The sequence below is a fragment of the Nesoenas mayeri genome (genome assembly GCF_963082525.1).
Source record: "Nesoenas mayeri genome assembly, chromosome: 5".
In the NCBI taxonomy this organism is placed as follows: Eukaryota; Metazoa; Chordata; class Aves; order Columbiformes; family Columbidae; genus Nesoenas; species Nesoenas mayeri.
This window is the reverse complement of record NC_137548.1, coordinates 64041901-64061226: the sequence shown is the minus strand read 5'-3', so window position 1 is coordinate 64061226 and position 19326 is coordinate 64041901. Positions and strand designations below refer to the sequence as shown.

At 38.3% G+C, this 19326-nt stretch overlaps 1 protein-coding gene across 1 annotated transcript in view; it reads left to right on the top strand.

Annotated features, from left to right (window-relative positions):
• Positions 1-912: 912 nt before the first annotated feature.
• Positions 913-19326, top strand: part of LUZP2 (leucine zipper protein 2) — a gene marked incomplete at both ends in the record, with an annotated part of 167831 nt that continues 149417 nt past the window's right edge. Inside the window, one exon of the mRNA XM_080345295.1 lies at positions 913-974. Within this exon, the coding sequence (XP_080201421.1) occupies positions 913-974 (62 nt within the window). The remainder of the gene's footprint in view (positions 975-19326) is intronic.

Here is a 19326-nt window from a genome sequence, read left to right as displayed (position 1 = left end):
ATTGTGTAAAAGGTGATTTTTGGTTAAATGGTATACTTTCATGTGATTTGTCATCAGATGAGCTTCACTTGTTGCAAGGTAGGGAATACCTCTTTTCTGTAAACATCTTTAACCAACACTCATTTATTTAAATCAATATTAAGATCAGGTGAAACACAAACACGGAAGGTGGGTAAACAGTCTTAATTGCTCTGAAGGTCTTCCCAGTTGCTTCAGGTGATGAAGAGCTTTTGGGGTTTACATTAATGTTTCAAAACACTGTTCTGGAAGCTATTGTCTGCACTTACCTTCAGCTGGATGTGAGGCAGGGCTGAACGAACACCTAATTGAAATAATAACTTGTGAATTGGCAGAAATGACAGTTTTCCAGAGGCGGTGGCAGGCTGACCTGCAACTTGCCCCTGACTCGCATCTTGTATCATCGATCTTGTCTAGATGCAGTTCAAAGAAGGATGCTAATTACAGAATGTTGTTGGTGGTTTGATTGTAGTGTTACTATTATTATTTTTCCTCCAGGCAGGATTTCTCAGCGATGTTGTGCCGTAACTTCCGAGCGCAGCTCCAGGCGCCCCCTGCCCATCCCGCCCCCGGGGCGGGGGGACCCGCGCACCCGCCCGGCCGGGGCCGGGGCCGGCAGGAGGAGGCGGGTCGGGGCCGGGCGGGTTCTCTGTGTTGGCAGCGGCGGCAGCAGCAGCAGCAGCTCGTTGTGCTTCGTGACATCACTCCTGGAGCTTCCATCCCACTCGGAGCTCCTTTCCTCACTCGTTCCAGCGGTCTGTCTGCTCCGGAGGAGCTCGGAGCCTCCCTGGGCGAGACGAGCTCGGGAGCTGCTGGAGGAAGATTCGGAGGGAGGAGGGAAGTGTCATTGCGAGGGGGATAGTGAGGAACGGAACACACCAGAGCAGCTCCAGGATGAGATTCCTCTCTGCCTACTACTTGCTGCCTCTCTTTCCTGCACTGGTCTTCAGCGCTAGGTGAGTACCGAGAGCTATTTTGCTCGGAGTTCCCTCGTTTGCTCTTTTAGATTCAGTACTTCCAGTGGAAATAATCCAGATTTCAGCTTTTACTGGGGTGGTAAGTTTAGAGCAGATAGCTTCTCCGATTCTTATCTCTCCCCCTTCTAGTCCTCTAAAAGATACTGACTATTGCCTCGGTGTTTCTAGGCTTTTTTTTTTTAATGATGTAGAAGAGCTGCTCCGGTGCAAGTTGCTCATGTGATGTAGCAAGACAGTAACAAATAAAGCTTTATACATACAGTAGTAACAGCAGATAGACTCAGCTTCATTGGAAACAAGGAAGCCAAACAGCTGAAACTGAGAACGTGCTGAGGTTTTCCCTTACAAAGTGTAAAAATATAAACACTGAAACAATCTCATCTCGGTTTAGGTTTTTATATCTGAGCATAGACCTAGGGCTTTTTTGCTGTGAAATGCAGGTGAGGTGTTGCAGTGTTATCGCAATGCCAGGAAACGTGTTAAAAAGTTGCTGCAATCTAGAAACACTCCTTTCTGTACAAGTATAGTATAACAAATCACTGAAAAAATGTGATAAAAAAAATCTGTTGCAGCTCAAAAATGAAACCTGTTCTGACCATGTAGTGTTGTAATAAGATAATGTATATTGCTCCGTTGCTCAGAGATAGTGTATTCTCCATGCTGTAGACATAGCATGTTCAGCAAAGAAAAGATAAGGCTGAGATGCTCTATCCCGTTGTCTTGATGTACACAGATGGAAAGTTAATGCTGGGTACAGAGCAGATCTGTTGTAATGACGTTGCTCTCAGTGCAGGCTTCTTAACTTTCAGTTTCTTGTCAGAAAATCAAGCTCAATTTGACTGTGGTATTTCTCTGCTGTGTTAGAAGTTTATAGAGTACTTATAATAAGTCTGTAAAGCGTGTTATCAGAGGATATATGTACATATATTTATCAGGGAAATGTGCCTTTCCCCTTATTCTTGGTCTCCTTCTGCTAAATGAGCATTGAAGCAGCTTTCTGCAGAAAGCACTGCATGTTTTAAGCCTTAAATGTTCACTGGGAATTAAATAAATAAAGGTATACCTGCTAAGTACTCAAAGTCAGCTCCAGCAGGACCACATGTCTGTACGTACTGGAACACAGACAAGTGATCACTGTGAAAATCCCTGACTGGGAAAAGGCCCGAAGGTAGGAGGAGATCGGGAATATCAAATGTTTCCATTATTCAGTTACTTTAGTCCTTTGGAGGGGGTTGTTATTGTCGAGGGAAGTGGGTGCTTTTTGTAGCACTTCTGATTCAGGGACTTTGCCGTGCCAGTCCATACGAACCACTCCAATGCTCTTTGAAATACAACGCTTAGAGGGAAATTGTGGTGTGTTGTGATTCAATAATTATTCCTCTGATTTAAGAAGTGATCTGAGGAAACATGCACTAGTAGTCGAGTGTAAAAGTTATTATCAATTCTGATTAGTAATTTTATGCACAGAGTGATACAATCATTGCTAAATTATGCCACATTTAAAAAACGAGAGGAAGCACTCAGACAGCTTTTGTAGATGCGGGTTTGAAACCTGCATGTGCTTGTGCAGGTTAAACTGTAGTAAAGAGAGATGTGGAAAACTATTCTAAATTTTTTATTTGATTGTTTTTATAAAGTGTCTTAAAACCTACTTGAACATTTGGGGGACTAAACTGGAACAAAGTATCTAGTATAAAGCCCTAAAAGTACGTGCCTTATCTTCTTGAGAAGATATTACCTGTATGAAAAATGAACTGTAGCTCATTCTTGATGATTGTGAAGAAATCAAGTTCCTCTCCACCTTTCAAAAAATAATTGGACAGAATATGAAAAAGTTGAAGTTGGCATGTGAATACTAAATATGAAGATGATGGAGTTGTCATGTGAATACTAATTATGAACAGTATGACTCTGAGGAGTGGATATACTCTCATAAGCGTATAATTTTGTGGCACATGATGATTTATGTTCTTAGGTAATTGAGGGATGAAAATGATCCATGTGAGAGAAATTCCAGTTAAAATTCCACCCAAGTGCCATACGTGTTGCAAAGTGAAGTTTTACTTTTGATAGCAGGTTGGTCCTCCTGTTAAAAAGGAGACTGAAACTCTGCTGTAGAGCTGGACATTTATAGAAGTCCTGGACTACTCTGTTCAGCAGTTGCTTTCAGTCACTGTATTTTTAACTGGTTGTGTGGAACATAGAGTAATTTTTCAAGAGCACATGATGGAAGTTTAAAAAGTGATACAGTGCTATCAATATGCCATCTACTGGAAAGAAATTATGCTTTAATCTCCCTCAGCAGAAGGCAATTCTGTCTGTGGCAGCTAGTATTTCTTGAAAACATATGGTTAATTCATTGGTTGGACCCAAACAGGGTAGACTTGCAGAACTAGTTGTGTTTGCAAAAAGCAGGGTCTAATATCTTGCTGTGGGAAATTGCTTAGCTAAGGCAAAGCATAAAATGTGCGGAGCAGAAAGTTTTCCATCTTGAGGATTTATTTTTAAGTTTGTACAGAAGCACAGTATCTCCGTTTCATAAAGTGGTGCTGAAATCGCTGAGCACAGGACATGCTGCAGAGGTGGACAGCTGCTGCTTTTTTGCACCTTGTCTTGTGGTGATGTTACCTTCTGTGCGTCATGTCACAGGGACAATTTTGGAAGACCTAAGCGTGCCTTCAAGGCTAATTATAAACAAATAGGAATTTATCAGTTCAACTCTGTTAACACAGCATGTTGTCTTTTCTTGTTTTATAGCATCGTTTAAAAAATACAGCTACTATTTTTAAGATTGCATTCAATATTAGCTTTTGATTTGCAGAATTATATGCAGGTAACTTCTCCGCATGGTCTAAAATCATATGCATGAACCAAATGCCTATCAATTTACAGAAAAGTGATGTTTTTGAAATGAACGATCTTTTCTGTTTTACCTAAACTTGGTTTTGGTGCAATTTTGAGACACAATGATAACCCTTAAGCCTATTACCAGTTGGTTGTATTGTCAAAGAGATAACAAGATTGAAGTGTATTTACCTGTCCAGTTAACTATGTATGTTTTCATGGAATAAGTAAAAATTACTGCTCTAAAGTCAGTCCCATTAAAAGGGAAACAAGTTTTTGAAGGTTAAGTTAACTTGGTAAAACTATTCTGACGCTGGTGTTTTCCTGTCTACTTTTATATTTCCTTGGTCTGCTTGGTATGGGCAGATCTAATGAGATGGTTGTGTACGTGTTATTGTCTCTTCCTACGCTGGAAAGGCCTTCTTCAGAAATGAGTCCCGCTGCACTGAGCGCTCAGTGAGTGCACATAGTGTACAATAGGCTCAGGGTCTGATTCTGCAGCTACTTGGGTGCTTTTGTGTCCCCAGACACCTGAATATTTCAACTAGAAAACTATTTGTAGAAGGCAATGCTCGTATGAAGTCAGTCATTGGCGCCAGTAACTAAGATCTGCAGTCCTGATTACCTTGTCTAATGACTCTTGCTTTTATCCAAAAGGAGAGTCTTTTGAATGTTAATTCAACATTGCTACTCAATGGCTGGGTACTTTAATCTCCACTCACCAAAATATTTTCTTCTCCAAATGGCAAAAATTTGACTCTTTAGTAGCAGTTTGTGAAGCAAAGCTTTCCTTTCCTTCTGTGACGGCAAATTCTTTTTTGTTCATGTATGAAATGTGTCAAAGATGCAAGACGTTGAATAATTTGGTTGAAATAGAATGCTTTATAGCAGATAACAGGGTGATAAACCAAACAAGGTACACTTTAAAGACAACAATAATATTGCTACTACAGCAACTCATTAAATGGATGTGCAAACAACAGGACTGTAAAAGGCAGAACTTATTTTAATGGCAGAGAAATGACTGGCTGTCATTCTTTTCTAAAAAGTGCAGTTCTCTGGCTATCTTACTACACTGAGGTTACAAAGCAATCTGTAAGTCCTTGGCTTGAGAAGAATGCTACCTCTGTGTTTTATGACAGGATAAAAATAGTGTGCTCATTTTTGGGAGGTGGATGTTGCTTAACAAAGGTATGGTTGTTGATCTAGTTGTATGTCTGTTGTTGGAAGTGATAGAAATATAATGAATTTGCTTAATTTATTAAACACGAGATCCTGATTTTAATGCTTGCTTTTTTTCCCCGTGGATGTATTTTCAAGGTCAACTGAATTTCTTTGTTTGTTGGTTTAGGTAATTATTTTTTAAGGAATATGAAAAATACTAATATCTTTCCCACCTCTTGGATAATGGTGTGTGAAGAACCATTCACACTCGGTCTGAGACATGAGGAAAGATAAAGGGGAACGTCTTTGTGATAGGACAAGAGGAAATGGCCTCAAGTTGTGCCAGGGGAGGTTTAGATCAGATATTAGAAAAAAAAAGTTGTTCCTGGAAAGGGTTGTCAGGCACTGGAACAGGCTGCCCAGGGCAGTGGTGGAGTCACCATCCCTGGAGATGTTTAAAAGGCATTTAGACAAGGTTCTTAGGGATATGTTTTAATGCCCGAGTTAGGTTATGATTGGACTTGATGATCCTGAGGATCTTTTCCAACTGAAATGATTCTATTATTACACTGGGGTGAGGGAGGATAATGTTGAAAATCCTTGTTTCTGGTTCTTAAGTCTTTTCCCACCTTAGAAACACTTTTTGGTCTATAATCAAAGTAACTGTTTATCATTTAGACTCATTTGAGAGTAGAGGGAACCCTGGTCCTTCTGAGACTTGGAGGTGGAAGAACAAGGCTCCGTGTGCGGTGCTGCCCTGGGCTGGAGCCCCAATGCCATTGGGTGCTTCAGCAGGCAGCCAAAAGCTGTTCTCAATTCTGAGACCTCAAGCAGCATCCCTCCTTTTCCCCGTGTCTGAAGGGGAACTCTGCAGAGTGGTAGCAGACTTCATTAGACTAAAAAGATGATGCATTTTTGCTGTTGGTTTGGTGGATAACAGAGACTGTCTTAATACTGTGCTTTCTGAATTCTTCCAGAAACGCAGGGACATTAACTCAACTATTTGTCTCCTGCTTAGAATTCCTTTCACACTTACTTTTGCTGTCTGAGTTTTCTGGGCTGTGAAAGCTTTCTGATGTCTATCAATGTGGATGATGATGCATTTGGTTAATGGCTTGTAAGGACTTATGTTTGAGGTACAGAAGTGGCATTTAGCATATGGCTTGCAACCTTACTATACCTGAAGAAGCTATAAGCTTTATTGTAAACTGTGCTTAAACATAATGGGACAAATTTACTAGTGTCACAGCTCCATTATTTCAAGGAATGTATTTAGCTTGATGGCTTTATTTTGATGACTTATAAGCAAGTGCCTAATAAAGCAAACTATAAGCTACTAGGTGAAACAAAAGCTTTTCCTTCTTCAGGGAGAAAAGTTCTGAGCTCCACTGATGTATTTAAAAAGAACGAAAAACAACCACCATTTACCCAAACAAACAAAAATCCTCACCAAACCAAACAAAAATGAAAAGACAACAAACAAACGAACCAAACCAAAGCACCAGATATGTGGGCAGGAGGAGCTACTTCTACTTCTCCCCCCCTGCACGAAGCAGAAAAGCAAACCAAAACCTGCTTTGAGTGGACTCCTTTGGCATCAGAATGACTTTGCTTAAAGCTAGTTTGGGAATCCTTGTACTTGAACTGCACTATATGTGCATATAGGAATACGTGTGTGAATATACACATATATTCTTAATGCTAGATTCCTGTAATAGATTTGCTTCTTGGTGTTTGCAGCCCTTCCGTAACAGGGCAGCCATACGTTTGTTCTGCTTGTTTGTCTTGTACTTGCAGGGGGGAGAAGACCTCTTTTTCGGTCAAAAGTTTTAAATTTCATGGGATTTTCTGCTGTTATGATGGGGCTAATTTTTGGTTAAGATTGATGCTCTTGGAACTGGTACACCTGCTATGTTTTTGTATTATCTGGACTAAAACGTTTAAAAGTGCTCCACAAATTTAAGCTCAGCAACTTAAATTAGAAACCCCAAAAATAAGTCTGTCTCAGTTTGGCCAGAAATACTAAAATAGATTATTTTGTGATGTTTTGTCATTGATGTTTCTGATTTCTGGAGTCTGAAAGGAAGAAGGAAAAAAAAAATGAGGGAAAGAAAGGATGCAGCTAAAATCTGTTGTAACCTTCAGGAAAGACTTATTTTAGATTTGATCTGATTTACAGTTAAAATATTCTTGAAGTTCCTTATGATCTCAGGTAAATCTCGAGAATCTGTAGAATCCGGTATTAATGTAATGGAACAGCTGGAATTATGCTTGTTATGCTATGTATAATGCATTTCTGCCCAGGAGACTTGCAGTGGAGTTACTTTTGACATTTTAATGTATTCTTTGTGTTTAGAGAAGTTAAAATGCCGACACTTTCCTGTTTCTTTCTCATTTATTAATTTATAGCTAGGGTAGAATATAATGATATCCTAACCTAAACTTGTAATCCCTCTTTCTGTGAGATTGTGTGTTCGATATTATTTTCTATATTTAACAGCAGCCTGTTCACAGCTAGTAATTCCTCTGATGTACCGCTCTGCAGACAAATAAATCTCATTTATGCCACTTGTCAAAAACAGTGTTTCCTCTCATTATCTAGTTTTGCACAATGGGTGCGCCAGCTGCCTTGTAGGGGTCAGATCTGTAAGTATTCTTGGTATGGAAGACAAGTAATGTGTTTGTCAGAAAGGATAAAGACATTGCATACCATCCTTCCATCTTAATATTGTGGGAAGGTTTAAGATGTGCATTGTTATATTTGCTATTTCAATCACATCAGAGTGGCAAATACCTTTTAGAAATGCTGAAGAATAAATATGACACTGTATCAAATAGCAGTTTTTGTGTGACACTACAGATTTTTCTCCCTGTCTTCCTGTTCTATTACTTACTCATCTTACCCCTTACTGCATATCACTCCTATGCTTATTAATCCTTACGTTTACCGCACATTATCTTAGCAATGCTTTTTAATAGTGTTCACTCTGAAACCTCTGCTGTATTTGAAGCAAACAATACTTCAATGAATCATGAGAGAAATCAATGTGTATGACTCTTACAAGCTGAAAAAATAGGTGTGTATGGAATTTCTCAATATCTTACTTGTCGATATTGATTGATATCTTCTGTGCAAAGAAGGAGAGAAATGTCAGAAATTCTGGTGTGTTTTGTCTATATCTACTATATAGATAAGATAAGACTAGTATGCTGTTAGCTGGTGTATTTTACCCAAACTGTAAATTTTTCCAGCCACTTACATATTCTTATTGTTGTCATTTATGAATGCTCGTGTTTTGTTAATTTATGGTCACAATTTTCTTGTGTGAAATAGGTTTGCTTCTCATTTGCTGAGAAAGAAAGTGGAAGCTGGTTAAAAAAAACAGCTTTACCCACTGTCGTACAAATTGCAGCACTTAGAAAACCAAGCACATATTTGCTGAATTCCATGTAATTGCTAAGACCTTTCCCTTTTAGCTGAAGATGGAGCCGCAGCAGAACATTCTTCTAACTTCACACAAACTTTGTGTGTTTGTGTTCTCAATGGCTTTGCTACTGTAATCTTTTGTAGAGACCTTCAAAACACCTCCTGTGATGGGACAGGCAGAGATTTGTGATAGGATACAGTCTCTCTAATTTGACTATAATGTAACCTTTTAACATATTTTCAGTAGATGTTAGGGGTTGTTATAAAACTTTATTTGGTAGTGGAAAAAGGGAAGACAAATTACTTCGTGCTGTAAGTGGTAAAGAAATCATGGTTGTTTACCAGTATCATATAGTTGTTGTATTCTCAACCACTTTCTGTCATTTAATTGATGGGGATGACTACAGAAGTAGGATTGTGACATTGTACCTCCAAATTGCTTGGCAAACTGGGGAACTGAGAATGACGATAAGCACAGCCATACACTTTGTCCATCTGATGTATGCCATCCTCATCATGTTCAAATGATTTTTTCAGTCATATGTTTGTTTCAGAGTAGCCTTTGGCAGCAAACAAGGAAAAGAAAGAAGTGCGGTTTTACTGAAACGTGGAAGAGTAAAAAATAACGTGTGGAAGAATTGAACTGACAAGACTGAAAAGCAGCCGTGCTCTGGGTGGCATTAGATTATCTGTTGAGGGGGTTTCTTCCTCCTGATGCAGCGTAATGAAATGTGTGCTCAATGTGCAAAGAGAGAATGTCCCTCTTGCAAATGGAGAAATAAAATCAATTTTACTACTGCTTCACTTATAGCGTTTTTGTAAAGAAATATTTTTCAGGATGGGGTTGAACCTCAGGCAGGGTGGAAATCAAACTGTGTTTAGTATAATAAGTAGCTGAACCTAGGAGCTGCTTTGCTGAAACTGATTAGTTGCTGATTAATTTGTGTTTTCTACGCCAAAAGATGCAACATAGCCATTGTATTCTTACCACTTATTCGTGACTGGCAGAGTCCATCAACTCCACTGCAGATACATCCCTCTGTTCTACAGAGAGTACACAAGTCTCTGGCATGTGCTCCTCTGAAAATAGACATTGTGGCTGTTTTCTTGGTTTTGTTCTGTTTTCTTCTTCCTTCCATGAAGGGAGCCAGGGTTTTCCAAGGGACCACACATTTCAGAAAGGCTTAGCGCCTATAATCTGCAGTGGATTTCATTTAAGTGAGATGAACGAGTTTAATATGATGCCTTTTGAATGTTAAAAGCGTGTTGGCTGCACTAACCTTGTGAAAATCTGAACATAAACGAGAGTGATATGCTTTGAAAATTAGACTGTTATTTAGTTTCTGATGTGTATGGGGTATACTGAATAGTCATGATTATTAGCAATACATCCTGAACCTCTTTTAGAAAGTCCTTTTAGCTTGCTTTGTTTCACTCTCAGTTGAGGAATAAGGTTATTTATTTGGCTTAATGCAAATGATAAGGCTTGGGAAATGAACCTGTAGTCATGGTGCCTCGATGACAATGGGGCGAGGGGGGAGTCAGAACCCACGGCGGCATTGCTGCTTCCCTTCTGATTCCTTCATTAAGCATATCTAACATTGCAATCAGGGCAGCCTGTGTTCTTTAATTTGGTGAAAAATCAGTCTCAAATACCGTTTTCCATGAAACGTCTGCATTCATACATGAATGATGTATGAAAAGAAAAATACACTCCTCAGGTGCGCAGAGAGTGAATAGAGACTTCTCTGCAGTTGCTTTTTTATTTACTTGTAAAACAACTATCTGCTGTTCAGTATACACAGATGTGCTGTTATTTGACACAGGAAAGCTTATGAAAGCAGGCACTTAATTTAATATTTTTCTTTAACTCACACCCCTCTCTTTGTCCCTATTTCAAACATCCGAGTTTCTTCCCGAATTTTTAGTCAGTTGGAGCTCTTTTGGCTCAAGGGAAGATCGTTATCTGTTCCTGGAAGCAGAAAGAATGCAATTGCTGTAAAAACTAAATAATAAAACCTGTTTTAAAGAAATAATAATGAGTTCTTCAAATGGACTCTGAAAAACTTGCATTTCTGCCTGTTTTAATGTGATAGTACATGGTATTGCCTTTTTCATACATACCTAGACTAACAAAAATTAAGTAGCTTCTGAAATAGGATATACATATACATATACAGGATATGTATAGCAGAACTAAGTGTTTAAGGAATATTATATGCTCCCTTGTATGAGGTGAATCCCCCATCACTGCCTTATAAAACATAATCTGAAAGGCTTAACCCATTTCCATCAAATAGGTGATACTGCAGTCGGGGTTAAATATTACAGCATACCCTCTGCTTTACTGTAAGAAAATCATATGTTTCTTTGCTGCTTAAGCTTGATGATTATATCATATGGTAAAATGGTACTTTTATGTGCAATGGAAAACCTTTCCCAATAACCTTTAGTCATTACAGGAAACGGAAGTTTTTGTTGCATTGGATTAAACTTGTGGAACAATATGGTGTTGACTGCCAGAGGATGGTGGAAAAACCTTGGGAGAAGTGGAATGGAATAATTTAATCTGCTTTAAATCTTTGCATGTTCTAGGGAATGAAATGTCCTTAAGGTAGTATGAGCCATTTCTGTAGAAGACTATTCAGACAGGTAATAGAATCTTCATTCTTGTGAATGCTTGCAAGGACCCATCTGGAGAAATAAGTAGATGTGTATTCAGCAGTTCAGTTGTTGACTAAACTGGAAGCAAATGTACATATCCAAGCAATCCCCCAACTGCTTGATTTCAGGGAAACTGGGAGCAAGTTTCGCTAATACAAAGCCAGAACTGAGAAATTGCCACAGCCATTCTGCAACCTAATAGGATGAGATACAGTGTCAGAGGGAGATGATGGGAAGGCAGACTGATTTTTATGTCTGTTAGAAGGAGGCAGATGAAAAGGGGCATTAAAAGGTGAATTAATAGATGGAATATTGATACTACTCTGGAGATATTCTACTTACCTGTATCTTACAAGGGGCTTGCTACGTCCAGGTGCTACTCTCTGTATGCAGAGCTATGTATGTAGAATGTGAGCAGACATGGAGGGAAGGGGACTTATTCTGCTCTGCTTGTAACTGCTTGTGGTTTAGAAATTATGGTATTGGATTAGGTTTAATTCTTTAAAATAAAAGCTTAAAAATTATTTTAAAATATGGCTTAAAAGCCTCCCAATAAGCAAATGGTAAAAGGCTAGCACTTCCACCTGAATTCTAGGGCAATATAACAGGTTCCTCTTGTGCTACAGGTACCTACACTCCATGGACTTTAAACCTCATAAGTGATGTACACCTAATTCTAAATTAAGGGTAAATCTTTCAGTGTTCTATAGAGAACACTGTTTTGTAGATCGCGCATGTGTGTGTGCATAAATCTCCTTAGTGCTTATTACTTACCACATACTAATGAGAATTCTTACCTGTTTCATGTTAATTTAATGCAAAAGAGTGGCAGTGGGAAATTTTCCTCATCTGGAGTAGGTGCAAAACATCATTGTGGGTGCTGATAAAAAGAAACTAAAGGCTGCAAAATTGTATCCTATACCACTAGTTTATTTTTTTTAATGTAAAAAGATCTCTTTTGCTCAAAGGTAAAATACATAAATATGTATAGTATTTGTGCCTCTGTATAAAGGATTTCTAGTTGTAGGCACATAATGAAGTATGAAAAATTGATTTTTGGCTATCTTTTCTCAGTGGCTTGAACAGCTCTGTATGCTTCTGCTTGTATAGAGTGAAATGCTTCAAAACAGCTGTGGTGGGTGGTTTTTGTTTTGTACAAATAACATTGGGCTCTAATTTTTTGTATCCTGCCACTTCCTCCAAGTGCAAGAAATTATACTGGAAATAAGCATTTTTTTTTCTGGCAAATATGTTAATCTATAATTATTTGCTTTCATTTTTTCAGTCTTTCAATTGGACAATCTTGCACTTCGGTGTAAAAATGAAAACTTTCCGTAGATTCCTTCTATTTCAACAGAATATTTCTTTACATTGATAATGCCCATTATTTGCTGACATTATGGCATAACTCTAACGGTGCTGAAAAAATAGCTTGAGGGAACTGGTGTTGTGTTCAATGCTTACTCAGCAATCTGTTATCTTGGTGGGTTTGTCCCAGCTCGGCTGGGTTATCAGTGTCATCTCCTGTTGCAGCAGCATCTGACACATCCCGAGGGCAGTTCTAAGCAGCTCCCTTATGTATATGGAACAGTGGATGCTTTTGCATATCTCAGCTGGCTCTGAGGCTTTTGCAAAGTTTGCATGGCAGGTACCCCTCCGAATCTACTTCAGAGAAAGATCTGAATCTTTCCAGACCTCGAATCCTTTTGCGAACTGGCAGCATTTTGTACAATCTCTAAATCCATGCTAAAAATGTCAGTTGTTCTTTTGAAAATTACTAGACTTGTAAAATTGGATTTCAAGCATGATTGGACCAATAGGTGGGATAAGCAGAATCCTACATCCGCTGTTGAGTAATAATAATAAGAAAGAAACTGAGCCAAAATATTAAAAAAACCCTCCATGCTTCCACTACTTGGAGTAGCTGGGCTTCAGTGTATCTCTGTATTACCTTTACTAATGAATGAAAATGTCAGTCTGCGTGCAATTTTTACATACAGAGACGACAAGGCATTAAAAAAGTGAACTGTGATCATGGATACGGAACTACGTAAATGACGTGACAATGGTATTATGGAAAAAAAGGTTAGGCAATCTATTCTCCTTCAGACAGATATCAGCTGTTATAAAATGATAACTCTCACGTTTAAACAACATGCATTTCACTATTTACTTTCTTGAGAGTTGCTGCTCTTGCCATACTGTAGTCATACTATAATTACAGAAATAGTAGAAATAGTAACCTGCTATGATTAATATGTTTGCATTTATGCTGATCTACGATGGCTGAGGATTTAATGCTCTTTGAATGGGTGTTTTAATGATTATTTTCTGCTTGCAGTACTTTAGCCTTTCGACCCATGTAACAGCACGCTGTTCCTCAAAGAGAGACAGTAAAGTAATGGGAGATTTCAGTCAACAATTAGGATATATACTTACAGAAACCACTGGGATTAGAAGATATCGATCTGTAAAATTGTATCCAACAACAGTAGTACTCACTTCTGCAAGACAGGTGACTGGAGCAAAGAACAGTGTTCATTCTTTTACCATCATTACTATGCCTTGCAGCATCGTTTTCAATTGAGTCAATTTGGAATTGATGAAGTGCTCTGTGTTAGGCTTCAAATGCTTATTTGTATGGAGGAGAAAAGTGGGAAGATTTCTTTTTCTATTTGCTTTTCTTTATTTTCTTCTTTCAAAAGCTTGTGTGCGAATTAAGATGTGAAACTTGATTTAAGTGGAAAAAGGGATGAAATCCTGCCTTCATAAAGGACACCTATGGGTGTTTTGGATATGGTCAGGGTCACTACTGCTTCATTTGATTTAGGTTTTCAGCTTGGTACTAGTCCAAGGATCATTCTTAATGTGCTCGTGTAAGTACCTGTTTCTTAAAATACTGAGAAGATCTGGATTCCCATTACAGTTTCATTTGGAGTATTGGAAAACAAATGAACTGGCAGTTTTGGTACATTTCTGAGCAAACTAGACTGAAATTCTCCTTGGTTAAACCTGTACAATCAATGTTTGTTGCTACAATCTAGGATATGTATAAGGAGCAGAGATTGGTTTTGGAGGTTCAGTTGTCTTCTAGATTTTGAAACAGGAATAACAGAAGAAAATACCTCTTTCAGCAGTATATGAAAATATAGTGTATATATATTCATAGTGAACACCAAGATACAGTCTTTTAAAGTTAGATCTTAAGAAAATAAAAACCAACAAGAAAACAAAATAAAAAAATACCCAGCAACTCACAGACACCTTAAAAATGCAGTGATTAGTTATATGGATATTACAGTGTTGGAAACGTGTTCTATCTCACCCAATTGTTTGCTTAACAATACCGTAGACATTTAAAAACTTCAGGCTGTGTTCACAAAACCACTGCATTCACAACTATAGACCTCTTCCTATGTGACCATGGGATACTTCAATTAAATCGATTTCAGAGTAAATAGACTTTGAACCTTAAGTGAATCCATTTATAGACCCTCACACCACACCAGCCCTTTGCCCACTTCTGGTTTGAATTACTATTTTTGTGCTACTGAGTAAAGGACCTCCTTTTATATACAGAAACCATTTGGAGTAGCTCAAGTGCCTGTATTATAGTGTATGTAAGGCTGAGTTTGATACCTGGTTTCAAAATACTAGTTGAACAAACAGCATAGAACTTGCTCAGTTAAAAGCAACAGATTTGTAGCTCTATCTTACCATTGAGGGAGGACCATGGACTGAGTTTTTTAGCTTAAAAAAAACCCAAAACCAACATCAGTTTTATTGTTTTGCAGTCTCTGTGGGTCAATGTCGTAAAATTTTGCCTTGTTCAGCAGACAACGTAGCTTTGGGAATATTAACTGGCTTGGCAGGATTTCACTGGAGTAAACCTCGTAACAGATTGTAGCTTTAAATCGATCATTTGATCACCTTCAGTAATTACTAATGAAACAACTCATTTGATGTCGTTGGAGTCCTTGTACCATCCACTGACTTCACTGAATCACCAGGACTCTTGGAATAATATAAAGTTCCCAGGGACACCCTCCTAGCACGTATGGAAAGAGAATAAGGAAGAGAATAAGAAATTGGCACTCAGTTTAGCGAAGACAACACCCAAAGATTTTTTTGGATGGAGAATTCTGATTTTATTTATAGACAAGATGGCTACAGATTATTTTTCAGTTTGCTCTTTGATGTTTAGCTCTAATGCTTCTAAAATAGAAAATGTCACTGTGTTAAGGCTTCTTGTGTGAAAGATGGTTGGTTTTTTAATTCTTCTTGTTTTCAGTTATCCCCCATGAGAAGAACATAAGTATGAGGTTTTACTTAAATTTGCTTCATGATTTAGGTACTTCAAATACTGACATACAGTGAATCCTACTTTTTATTTCTTTCTTTAAAGCCTTTTTTCCCTAATGCACACCTGATTTACTACTCACTTTAAAGTCTACGGAACCTCAGTAAAAATGGAATGCATAATATACAGATCTGTCTCCTTTTTTTGTTGTTCAAGTTTCTTGTTTTACAGCCTGCTAGCATATTTACTTTGCTGTTCTTGATTCAGGACCTATGGAAGAAGTTCATGGATCTTGTCTGCGTGATTCTGGGGTTATGAGAAGTCAAACTCTTGATTCAAATCAGAGAGATTGTCCCTTGTCCTAATCCTGCAAGTAATCTTTCAGGCTTTGCCCACTTCCCCTTTAATTTTGGTGTCCTGAAGGATACTGTTCTTCAGCAGCTTTATAACTTTCTACTTGCATAAAAAGGTACAGAAATTAACTGTATGTTCTCACAGTCCCATTCTCCTGCCAAACACAAAGTCACTCAGGGATACTGAGCAACCTGACTCAACTTCCTTTCATCTTTCTCTGAGAAAGATGTGAAATCAAAAACATTGTGCTTTCAAGTTTGGGGCGGGTTTCTTTTTATTTTCCGAATGACATTTATTACTATCTGAAATGTCTGCCCTTAATGGTTATTGAATGGGTATTATAGTAGTTGTGAGACACCTATGAAATCTAGAGTGTCCTAGATGTATCTTTAAGAGCTCTAGTTTGTCTCTTGAATATTTTAAGACTTTGATGCTTTAAAAGTTGTTTTCCTTTTATTTTTCTTGATGTTTGCTATGGAGAATGATTTGTAGGATATTGCTAATCCTCTGCATGAGTAGTGAAAACGATGACACAGAATGTTCCAGCACTTATCAAATTAGAACCGATCAACTTAATAATGTACTTTCTAACGTGCAAAACTGAAGAATACAGGCATGGCAAGGCTGTACTTCAATTTACCTTGGAATTCAATAGGCAACTCAAAAGAATAAAGTGTGTATCTCTAAGTAATTGGATATTGCACGTCAACAGGAAGAGTTGTACATCAGAGCTGAAGGATGGCTCTGTTGAAAACTGAATCTGGATATTTTAATGTTTAAATTGTGACTGGATCTGTGCCACTGAGAAAAGAATAAAACAGTACTCCCCATTGAAGAGCCACTATCTGAGGTCAGTGGCTACTTTAGTTCCTTCCAATGCATAAGAAAGAAATGCAGTACTGTGAGAGTGGAACTGGCTCAGATCATCAGCTGGCATCTGCAACTTTATTCCAGCTATGGATCTGGCCACTAACCAAATCGAGACATCTTTTAATTGTGAGCATTGTGTCTTTGCCAGTTCAATTAGCACTTTCAACATTTTGATCCAAATTGGTATTTAAGACTTGATTCTTAGGCTGAGCTGTGTAAGAACAGCCAGTGTTTAATGTCAAACATGAAAAATAGTAGTATTAGATGACCTCTAGTTTCCAAAGCCAAACTAGCCCCTTTGAGATAACTGCAGCATATAAAATGGAGCTTCCTCTGGACTCCTCATGCAGGAGTATGTTCTAGCCTGTGTGCAGGTATCTTCCCTTCCAGACTGGATTCATTTTGTGTGATATAGTTCAGTCTAGTGCCAACCTACCTTCTTTCTTACTCACCTGCACAGCCACTTCCAAAAGGTTCCATATTTCTCCTGCAGTAGGCAGAAGACATGGAGATGGAGAAGAGCAAATCAGGTGTTTTTGTGAGATATAATGATATCTAATACATCTCTTTCTATTTGCTCATGATCTTTCACTAATAAAGCAAATTTGTGCTAAGACTAGGCTGTTAGTTTAAGTTACCTGTAGTACTTGAGACTACTTTTGTGGGTGATTTTTTTTTTCCTTTATTTCCCCTTTTCCTTTATTTCTCCTTTTCCTTTATTTCTCCTTTTCCTTTATTTCTCCTTTTCCTTTATTTCTCCTTTTCCTTTATTTCTCCTTTTCCTTTATTTCCCCTTTTCCTTTATTTCCCCCTTTTCCTTTATTTTTCCCTTTTCCTTTATTTCCCCTTTACCTGCTTAAGTATTTGCAGAATCTGGAAACATGGTTTGGCCCTCAGTATTATTCCCCGATGCTGAATCAGTGGTGAAGAAGGTGAAAAGCACTAGGAGCAAGTATTTATCTTGACAACTTTAAGGTGATTTAGGTGGAAATCCATTTCTGTTTATTCCAGCAAATGGTGTAAAGACTCCGAAATAAAGAGTAATTTGCTTTATAATCGGTTATTGCTCTTACTGTTTATAATATATTGAGCTCTAAAACAGTCTTCAGTGTTTTCTGAACTTACTTTACACGTTGTATTGAATGCTTAATGTTTGCTGCTAATGAAGCAGTGACTAAACAAACAGGGCTGTAGCGCTCTGTATTGAACGTGGTTTGAAGCTAGAAGTGAGGCTTTGTTTTACCACATACTGTTTCACCCCAGTTCTCTAATGGCCAGTAAGATCTCTCTTAAGGTTCATCTCTTTTAGGCTTGGTATCTTTTTTATTTCGTAATCACTTAGTTCCTGCCTAAAGGAGCTAATAGACTGCATTTCTCTGAGTGATTTGTGCATACTTAAGCTTATAGGTATTGCTGTCAGCTGGCTTCTGCCTTTCTTTGTGAAAATGTTATGACTGATTTGGTGTTAGTTTTCAGTCAGATGTAGTTGCGATTGTTGCCATGCCTGCCCTTTGAGCATCAGGAAAGAGAGTGTACTCTTGTAATTAAAAACATAGCTTTGTGGTGCCATGTGAAAAGAACAATTCTCACCTAGCAGTGTCAGACACAGATATAACAAGGATAGTGGAATGTAGATATAACATGCAGTGCTTGAGAGGAAATATAAGATAGGATGGAGGTAGTTGGGATGTAGTATATAGTAAAAACATTACAGTGCAACAGTACTGCAGAACTACCTTTATGCCGCCTTGCAGTCCTTGCCCGGCTCTGTTCTATATCAGATTCAGCATGGGCACCCCTTCCTTCAGACCTAGCTTAGGGGAGAAGGAACTTTTTGTGTGTGTGCCCTGCCCCTCTCCCCACCCAGTGTAGTAGGCAGTACTGAACGCTTCAAGTCTGTGGGTCTTGGAAAATGTATGGGAAAGAACTGCATCATTCAATCGTCTTGCATTCAGGGAGCTGAGATGAAAATAATTCTGCTTTAGCTTTCATTATAGGATGAAAGGAATATGGATAGAAGATTAGTTCAGCTTTGTGAAAGATGAGGAGAGAAGGCAGGTAATGGAGTGAGAAACACCGAGATTGAAATCCCATTTATTTCTCTAACAATGCTATGATACTCAGTGATGTCATTTGTGTTAAATACTAGTGTCAGAAAAGATTCACATGATTGCACTAGATGACTAACGTATGTTGGACACACTGCATTAAGAACGGAACAAATGTTTTTCTCTGAAGGAAAGACTGTAACTTTGGCTTTTAATTCCTGCATGAACTGAAGCATGTATTGTTGAAGAACATGATAAATGAAGCACAGCTGAAGCAACGGGGATGCGAAGGAATGTATGTGCTGATTGTTGCTCTCCCGTGGTTTAAACTTGATGGTTTATGCAGCTCGGAAGAGAAGCAGCATGTCGAGGACCTGTGCATTTGGAGATGCTCAACAGTGGCTGTGAAAGATCTGTTCAGATGCTGCCTGGGAAAGAAAGTGGTGCTGAAAATGTGACTTACAGAATACAGCTGTTGTCATGGAGTAGAATTATTTCCAACAGGTAACAGAGACAAAGTGCAGTAGCACTTCTGGAGGAACTGATAAGTTGTGAAGGATGAAGAGGAACATTCCTTGACAGAAAAACAGAGATCTGGAAGCAAGTGATTTTTGTAAAAGAATTATTGTATTAGAGTTTACTTTGAGACTGACTATAACA